This window comes from Hoplias malabaricus, chromosome 3 (genome assembly GCF_029633855.1).
Source record: "Hoplias malabaricus isolate fHopMal1 chromosome 3, fHopMal1.hap1, whole genome shotgun sequence".
Taxonomy (NCBI): domain Eukaryota; kingdom Metazoa; phylum Chordata; class Actinopteri; order Characiformes; family Erythrinidae; genus Hoplias; species Hoplias malabaricus.
The window spans coordinates 78,771,191-78,781,190 of record NC_089802.1 but is presented as its reverse complement, the minus strand read 5'-3'; the positions used below and the strand labels follow the sequence as shown (position 1 = coordinate 78,781,190).

The window sequence follows — 10,000 nt, the reverse complement described above, 5'->3', positions numbered from 1 at the left end:
CTCCACCACCACTTCGCTTTTCCAGCTACTGCCCCCCACCCCAAAAACCACTAACACGTAATGACTAGTCAAGTCCTCACAATGTGAGTAACACACACACACACACACACACACACTCCTTCAATATGCATCAGCTCTGACAGCTCAACTTTTAATTTAAATAATATTTAAATAATTTCCTTCTATCTTCCTCAGTTCTGCTCTGAAGCTAATGCGGCTAATGTCTAATAAAAGCTCATTTTGAACTCATTATCAGAGCTGACGGCTTGCTTTGATCTTCACACACTCGTCTTAATGGGTGTGAAGGCAAATTCAAACATTTAAAAAAAAAATTACTATGTAATATGTTCAATTTTCTGAAAATTGTGGTAAAACAGTGTCACGGGGCGCAGTATTTAAATCCAGTTCAAAAGAGGAAATTCGCTCGTCTGATTGGCTGGATACTGTGACTTACGACCAATGAGAAGTGAATTCTCTGTTTTAATACAGAACACGTGTTTTAGTGTCAGAACACGGGACGATCCTTGGTTTTACAGAAGGTTAGCCACCACAGCTAATCTCCGCAGTGCTGTTGCATTAGCAACGGTTTGAAAAGAAGCAGTGGATTGGCCTCGTGTGGCTGAGGACCGTCAGCAGCACGTCACTCCAAACTAATGATGTCTAAAGTAGTCCGGGCTAATCCTGACCGACTGATGACACTTGATTATGTGAGAAAATATGGGCAGATTATCTTCTTAAGGTTCTTCTGAGCTCTCTGACGTCACCCCCCCCCTCCCCTCCCCCCCATGAGACAGTGAGATAACCGTGTGTAAGACTGAGTTGCTTCATATGAAACTGTGTGTGTTTTGGGAGTGTCCCGTTACCTTCTGGTGAAACACTGGAGGGCGTGAGGTCATGAAGTTTCAGTCTAAATGTGATATAATTAGTTTCCACTCCAGAGATGACTCTGCTCTTCCACTCCTCCAACGACGCTCAGAGCTTAACGCCTCTCGTCTATGTATTTATTAAATTAAAAACAGGGACAGGACGGACGTTTCACTAAAGAGGAGCTCTACCTCCGTTGTGAACAGTGGCTGAGTGCTGTGTTCATATTTACAGCTCACAGGAAGTCACCACGTCTTTTCTGTACCACCTTAAAAAAGGCCTGGATGTGGTCGGGGAGGTGACGGGACGTGCTGGGGGGGTGTGTGACTCCTGACAGTGTGTGTTTGGACGGTGACTGAACGGTGTACACCACATAAGTCTCGACTGATCGAATAAACCTGGGGAAGGTGACACACTGCTGGGACGTTGACACACACACACACACACACACTCACACACACACACACTCACACACTCACACACTCACACACACCTGGATTGCCCGGAGGAGCCCATGTCGGAGAAGCCGTTGGTGCGCCTGTCGTCCTCAGGGCTGATGGAGCTGTACTCGTCCTCTCCCTCCCCGTAATCCTCAAACTGCTCCTCGTTCAGCGAGGCGGACGACCGGGCCGAGAGGTCAGAGGTCACGCGGGGGTTCATACTCAACTCCTCAGACCTGAAAAACCACAGCGGAGAATGAGGGGTTAATCCAGGACCTCCCTGAGTCTGAGCTTAAAGAAAACAGACAAACGGCTCTGCTCTCCTGGGGAGGCTTTCCACTAGACGCTGGAACATTGCTGTGAGAGTCTGATGGTGTTCAGCCACATTAACACTAGGCCTGATGTTAGTTCAGGATCACGAACAACAGAGGGACGGGGCTCCATCGCTCCAGAGATCACCGCTCTAATGCTCCACAGAGGATTTACACCCCTGCTGTTGTACCGTGTGTGTGTGTGTGTGTGTGTGTGTGTGTGTGGAAACTGACTTGTCTCCAGGTAAGTAGAGTCTCGGCAGTGTCTCCTCTCTCTCTCCACCTCCTCTTCCTCCATCCGAGAGCTCAGACCCTGCAGCACTCTCCACTGCACTGTCCCGGTCCGACTCATCCTCACACACAGACATCGCCACCTGCACACACATACACACACACACACACACAGCTTGTAAATGTGCTACAAGTTTTAGTGCAATCCCAACATTAGTGTAGTACTCTGCACAAGTCTTAGTCTCCAGAGGAAACGCAACCCCATTATTCCAGCGTGTGTGTGTGTGTGTGTGTGTGTGTGTGTGTGTGTGTGTGTATATATATATATATATAAACTGCCACCCATTGTGTGCTGTATTAAACCGGTTCCACAGCTAACTGTCAATATACAACATCAGAGAGTGTGTGTGTGTGAGAGTGTGTGTGTGAGTGTGAGAGTGTGAATAAGGAAAGAGAGAGAGAATGAAAATAAGAGTGAGAAAGACAGAGACAGAGAAAGAGTGAGAGAGAAAGACAGAGAGAGAGAGACAGTCACAATGTGGACAGGTGAACAGTACTATTCAGGTAATTATGCACATTTTTGCATTTGACCGTCACACACACATCCGACTGTATTTGTGTGTGTGTGTGTGTGTGTGTGTGTGTGTGTGTGATCCACTACGAGCTGAATAAGTGTCTCTGTGTTATACAAAGTAGTACACACACTGTGACCAGACGTTCCTGAATCTCTGCTCATATATATATTAATTATGGGCATTTTGTTGCAGTAACAGCCTCCGCTCCACAGACGAGACACTGGAACATTGATATGAGGATATGATGGTGTTCAGCCATCATCACTGCAGCTCGTTCACTTCAGAGAACACGTTACATCTCACGCTTTTCCACACAAACTGTTTACACTCGTTCAAAAGGTGTGAACCTTGAATTAGTTAAATTCACTCGCTATAAGGGTGTGTACAAACATTTAGATACACTCTGAATTTGTGCCCGTGTCTGACAGCGCTGTCCCGAGTTTTGATGCCAGCACCAAAATCTCAAACACAGTTCTTTTTCTTAATGAAACGTCTGTGACCCGCTTCGGTCCAAACCCCACGAGCCCCACAGCAGTGTTCTCCCCTGTGTAAACAGCCCCTGTTCAGAACGCCCGCTTTCAGCACCTGTTCCTTTAAATGATAATGAGCCACTCGCTGTTCACCCCGACCCCGAGCGCACAGCAGTGAGGAGCGAGGAGCAGAAGCTCTGGTTTTTAGCCGTTTTCACTCTGTTCTCTTTCTTCTCCGTTTTTACTCAGTGCTCTTATTTCTCCGCGCTCGTTGTGTCTGTTTCGCTGAGTTTAACCTCGTCTTTGCGCTCTCACATAAACACGGGTCCAGCGCTGTGATTGGACAGACTCAGACGAGGGGGCGGGGCCATTCTAAAGTCTCTGCACTTGACGTCAGAAGCGGAAAGACTCGTTTTATCCCGTGTTTTATGATTTAGGTAGCACACAGTAAAAGTGTGTGTGGTCTTGTTTCTCAGTGTGTGGTTTGGTGGACGCCAGATTCACACATTAATGTGCAAGTGCAGTAATCATTATTTAATCAAGCTCGAATCAAAACACTTCTTGGAATTTTGAAAAGGAGGCAGTGTGATTCAGTCAGGCTTTAGCTCTCCTCTCAGAATCTGCTGGACCGAGCCGAGTCGCCCGGGTTATGTAAGATGGGACGCGGCCAGTGTGCACGTCTCTTTGTTGCCATAATAAAAGCCTGAAAGCCGAAACCAAACAGGCTCCTTTGTGAAGGGGAGCGAGTGAATTAGTGAGATGGAATGCCAGAGGAGAAGTGTGTGTTTGTTGGGACAAAAGCTGCAAATCACAAAAATCAACACCATCATAAGCTCACATTAATAACCATTCAACAGAGGAACGTCACATCCAGCAACAACACTGGGCTGAAGATTGAGCCCTGAGGCACGCCTTGAATAAGGCCAGCAGTATGCATTGAGTTTCTAAAGCTGACGAATTGTGTTGGTGTTTTTGTTTTTTGTTGTACTTTCCCACATCTAAATATATTTCAGAAAAGACTGATTCTGAGTCCAAACAGAAACTGAGTGTCATGGGGAAAGTACCACAGGAGGAAACTGAGCACCGAAATCAACGTTTATTTTATTTTTTTTAATCAAAACTACAATTACACACCATGGCTCTTTCAGTTTAAACATTTGGGTGAAGAAATTTAACTCATTAACACAGAATTTTTTAACTGACTCTAGATGAGCTAAACCAATCAGAAGCAACCAAACCCTTATGTATTATGACATCACAGTCATGACCGACTTAACAAAACACAAGGCTTGGACCTTAAATCACAGTCACAATATTAATCAGAAAAATCCCAATTTAATATTTCCAAACATATTCCCAACTCCTATATTCACAACAATATACAACACACACACACACACACACACACACACACACTCTCACCATGCTCCTCCCAATGAGTGTAGAATGAAGTCCAGGTTAATTTTACAGGATCCCTGACGCTGACCTGGTATCAGCTGAAAACTCTAGAGCTGTTGTAGGTAACACAATCCGAGGCTTCTGGTGATCTCAGAGCTCTGTGTTCTTGCCAAGAAGAGCATCAGGTGTGTGTGTGTGTGTGTGTGTGTGTGAAAGAGAGAGGAGAGTTAAATGTAATGAAACACCTGCCTCTTGCACAACTACCCAGTTGCTCAGGTTATGCCTTCAACTCAAGCCCCGTCCAAACAAAAACCTAATGTACACAGATTTAATGAGGCAGGGATCATGTAGGAACCTGAACAATAGCAATTACATCTCTCCTGACACTTGTGAGGAGCTCTGAAAAAATATAAACAAACAAAGCACATCAAGTACACTCTAAATTATTTAAAATCTGCAAACAGACGACTGAAATATGTGCAGTGATATTTGTAACTGGCCAATCTGCAGGTTCTGGATCAGTCGATGCTGTGATTGTGTGTGTGTGTGTGTGTGTGTGTGTGTGTGTGTGTGTGTGTGTGTGTAGGGCATTGTCTGAGATATTTTGCCTCCTGAGGTTTATACCAGTGGTTGGACTTAAGAAATGTCAGGATTTTTTCAGCACAGCCCTTTTTGACCGTATTGACCGACTTGTGGCGCTCGCTGGTAAACAACAGCAGAAGAGAGCAAGAAAAGAAAGGAACAGCAGCAGGTGTTGCGTGTTCAGTGGAGCTTTTAGAGAACACAGTGGTTTAAGGCGGTTTATGGTCGAATACCAAGCACTCACTAAATTTCTCACACACAGAAATGTGTTTCTCTCGTCCTTTATCATTTACACCACTGCAAACACAGTGAAAACCTGTCGTCGAGCTGAAACACCTTCTCTTTTTTGTGTTTATCAGCATCGACAAGTGACAGAAGAGCGCATGAATTTTGCCTGGGTTCATACGAGTCCAGAAGACAATGTTATTGCTCAAAGGTTGCTCTGTAATGGCTCAGGAGACATCTCTCCTGAGAATGAGAGTCATGAGACATTGGAAATAGATAAAGGAGATATAGGAGAGACAAATGAGTGAGAAGGATTTAGCTCTTCTGGCAAATTTGAGCAGTTTGGGAATTCGGTGAGATCTCCACTAAAGCTCCAACGGAGACATGTGAGATCACTGAAGGCCTTAATCTCAGGAGATATATTTGAGCAGAACTTTAAACCGAAGTCTCCTTTATGTTTTGATCTGATCTCATTGTCGTCTCGGAGAAATGACTGAGATTTTAAGGAGATCTCCTTTTTGATTTTTCTTTCCTCTGCGAGTTCACTGCAGAGTTCAGTTCTGCAGCAGTTGTTCAGTGTAGGATCATTTAAAATGCAGGAAACTGTTCAGACTTAATGTCATGTACTGTCATCCAAATCTTAAAGAAACAGTAGGTAGTATTTTGACCTTAAAATAACAGCTTCAAAATCACAGTGATGCTCCACTGACCTGTAACAAGGAGAACTGAGCCTTTGTTGACGCTACTCTGAGCTTAGCACTGCAGAAACTACACTTTTTAACTTTCATAGAAGGGTAGGAATCCACACCATTCCTCCCCCTTTATTCCAGGACAGTGCTGTAAATGTGAACTACACTCTGCAGCTGTAGTTGGAAACCAATGGCAAAGAGTAACATCTCTTACTTAATGTTGCTTTAAAGGCTAAGCACCACTCAATGGACCTCCATGAATATTCCACATTATTGTAGTCACTGACAGATATAAGTATGAATTAAAATGAAAATAGCAGCTTAATTTGCGTTAAAACTGACAATTTTATTAAACTGACGGAAAAACCCGAGCTCTCTACGGAAATTCTCGAACGCGACCGTGACGTCACTGGTGGACAACAGCTGAACAACGCCGCGGTAAAACACCGTTATGACTGACTGTTATGACAGTATCTAGCTAAATAACCAACATTATTCATGACAATAGCCTAGCAATAAGCTAAACTCAAATGTAGAGGTACCGTTATTCTTGTAAATGTGATCGAAGTCGAACTCGAATTCATCCGACACTATAAACCTCCGTAATGCAGCTACGTAGCCGAGTATAATCTGAGCACCGAGTTTAGCGAGTCAAGCTAACGTTAACTAACACCAACTAAAACAGGCGAAGTGAGTGTCCTTACCCTGTTTACCTCCATGTTACAGAGGCTCTTGAACACCTTTCGTTGGTGTCCTTACATGCCCATATTGTTGGAAAACAATTTGCATTAAATTAAGTGCAGCGTCTAGAGTTGTTGTCCACCATCTACGTCACAGGCAAGACGCCTATTAGAGTTTCCCAACACCTTTGGGGGGGGGGGCAACGGTCTTTTAAACCTTATTCCTTGAATTAGTAAGAAAAAAAATGTTTTCTGACTCTAAATAAACACAAGTTAGGAACTCAACTTCCACTGTATTTATTTGTTTGACACTTTCATAGAGCTGCTGCTTAGCCTTTAAGCTAATGTAGCTGAAGCAGGCAGTTAGCGTTCTCCTCCAAGTGTGCTGAGCTGTACAATGATAAGCTAACTGCCATCATAACATAACCCAAGCTTTCTTCAGTTCTAAGTAAAGTCTCTGATGAACTGCGGAAGGCTCCTGCGCTCCCTGAAGGTATTAAAAACCAGAGCCTTTATATCCTCTCCAGATTAAACTCAGACCATTTAACAAGCTAATTACTCACTAGCGGAGTTAACACACACTCCGGCTGTTTCCCTTTTTAGAACCTGCTCTCGATATTCGCCCTTGAACCCGAGGCGCCCTTCGGCTCCGTCCCGATTTCCATATTAACTCCTTCATTATCTGGAGGAAAACACAGATTAGAACACAGCAGCGAAGGCCTTGAAGCGACACGACTCCTGTTTGATTAAGAGTCTGATTTATTCCTCTCCAGTGCCTCACTTCAACAAACTAACCACTAAACACTCAACCCACCCACAGCTGCAGGGATGTTATTAATATCAGAGTTTTTCTGCCAGTGGAGTGGCTTTATCTGCACAGAACACTGCCGTCCAGACACTGGGTGGTGAATAATATTCACTAGTGACTTTGACATGGGTGTGTGTGTGAGTGTGTGTGTGTGTGTTTGTCTGACAGCGGTCCCCCACCCCAAACACTTTCACATATAAGTGTCTCTGGTCAGAATCTGGTTGCTTTTAAAGAACTATAGGATGCACTTCACAAACACGCAGCAGTGACTCGAGCAGGTGCTGGTGTTTCCGATAATGTGGCCAACAAGAGCTAATACCCCAGGCATTGTAAAAACAACGAGACAAACACACCATCTCCTAAACAGAAACTACAAAAAGATGTAGAGAGGAAGTGGATGCTCAGACGAAACTCAAACAACCACACACACACACACAACCACAACCACACACACACCTCAAAACCAGGGACATAGAGACCTGTATCTGACAGAATACCACTACTATATTTAAACTACACTTGGGAAATACATTCGTCTGTGTGTGTGTGTGTGTGAGATGACACTACGCAGGTGTAGAGCTGTCACTAGATTCACCTCTAACCCTCACTTTAAGACACAGAAAAGAAAATGGAGCATAAAAAAGATATTCAACAACAATAAAACATCAAAAACCATTTAAAGCCACACTGAAATCTGATTGGCTAGCTGACAGAGGCGATGGCTCTAAGACTGCGAGGGAAGCTCAGCTTCTCCTAAAATGTCAAAAAATAAGTGATCAAATATATACTGTTGTGTACATGTGATTGAATAAATATGCACTACAACGCGCTCAACTTTTGTTCAGAATCAGCTTCTTATCACTGGTAAAGACACGGCTTTCCTCTCAATCATTCCCGCAGCTTCACAGTGCTTTAAACAGAGTTCAGTAGCGAAGCAGCGAAGTGCAGCGAAACGAGACGAGTCATTGGATAAATGCTGGGCTTTGTCCCGCCCATCGGACGCTCAGCGTCTCTGGGGGTCTATGGGGCAGTGGGCTGGCCTCGGCTGGCCCGGACGCTCAGCTTCTGCATGATGATTGGATGATCTGTCTGAGGCTGAATCCCTTTTTGATTGACAGCGAAATGAGCGAATCAGCGACCCTTTGGTGTAAAGATCCGTGGGAGCATTACATTTTCATTCTGTTCTGCGTTGAACCGGAGACTTTCTCTTAGCGGCATTTACTTTGTTAAAAACGACTAGCGACAAATCGAGCTTCTATTTCTGGTGGGTTTTTTGTAGCTGCTTGTGTTTGGAGACGGACTTCTATCACTCTTTCTGACTTCTATCACAGTTTCTGTCCAGCGGGTGCTGCTGAGCCCCTCCACCGTCACAAAGCACTCACAGGCGGACACACTTCACATGGGCCAAGGCCGTTTAAGCCTAGCTCTGCTGGCCATTGAGGGGACACTAGTCAAGTCCCTGGAAAAGACGCCTTGTTGGGACGACAGGGTCACAGATCATTTTCTTAAAAAGGAACGGAGGGGAGAATTTACGTATAAATAAACCCACACATTTTATGAAGTAGGCCGAAATTGAGCTTCCCCTCCTTGAAAGACCAGCATCCGCCACTGGTATCTGACGATAGTGGGTGGAGTTGGACAGCTCTACTTCCACTATCTTTGAGAAGAGCTGGAGTGGTGTTTGTGATTCAGAACTAAACATCAACACCAGCACACGATGAGCCTCAGTGTCACACCGCCACATCCTCACTGTGTCACTGCTGTAACGTCTCTGATATAATCACACTAGCTTATGTGCATTCAGGGAAATTCATGCAAACATCTGAGTTTAGTTATCAACAAGGAACAAGAGAGAGAGAGAGAGAGAGAGAGAGAGAGAGAGAGAGACAGAGAGAGAGACAGAGCGAGAGACAGAAAGAGACAGACAGAGAGCGAGAGAGAGAGAGCGAGAGAGAGAGAGCGAGAGAGACAGAGAGAGAGACAGAGAGAGAGACAGAGCGAGAGACAGAAAGAGACAGACAGAGAGCGAGAGAGACAGAGAGCGAGAGAGAGAGAGCGAGAGAGACAGAGAGCGAGAGAGCGAGAGACAGAGAGAGAGAGACAGAGAGAGAGAGAGAGAGAGAGAGAGAGAGAGAGAGAGAGACAGAGAGAGAGAGAGAGAGAGAGAGAGAGAGACAGAGCGAGAGACACAGAGAGAGAGATGAGAAAGTTATCACTCCATGTGTTCTCTCCATCCCCCACATTCTCTGGCAGAAATAAAAAGTGTTAATTTCCCACTAACTTCCATCTCTCTGTCTTTCTCTGGAGGATTAGCTCTGAAACAAACACCACTCCAAATGATCCTAAGATACGCCCAGCTGTCTGAACCAACACAGTCCAGAGAACACAGTTCCACCGCCCACCGACAGCGTCGTGTGTCACTGATGAAGGACTAGAGGACGAGCGACACACACTGTGCAGCGACAGATGAGCTACTGTCTCTGACTCTACATCTACAAGGTGGACCAACGAGGGAGGAGTGTCTCACAGAGTGGACAGAGAGTGGACACAGGGTTTAAAAACTCCAGCAGCACTGCTGTGTCTGATCCACTCTACACCAGCACAACACACACTAACACACCACCACCACGTCAGTGTCACTGCAGCGCTGAGGATGATCCGCCACCACATCACACCTGCTCTGTGGGGGGTCCTGAGCGCTGAGGAACAGGGGGAAAGTGGAGGGTG

General features: G+C 45.2%; 1 protein-coding gene across 3 annotated transcripts in view; it reads right to left on the bottom strand.

Annotated features, from left to right (window-relative positions):
- Positions 1 to 10,000, bottom strand: part of rab11fip4b (RAB11 family interacting protein 4 (class II) b) — a 28,146-nt gene that overhangs the window by 13,523 nt on the left and 4,623 nt on the right. For all 3 annotated transcript variants that reach the window (XM_066664972.1, XM_066664970.1, XM_066664971.1), the window contains 2 exons: positions 1,850 to 1,989; positions 1,358 to 1,540 (listed from right to left, as the gene is read on the bottom strand). In XM_066664972.1, the coding sequence (XP_066521069.1) occupies positions 1,358 to 1,540; positions 1,850 to 1,983 (317 nt within the window). In that variant the 5' untranslated portion in view covers positions 1,984 to 1,989. The remainder of the gene's footprint in view (positions 1 to 1,357; positions 1,541 to 1,849; positions 1,990 to 10,000) is intronic.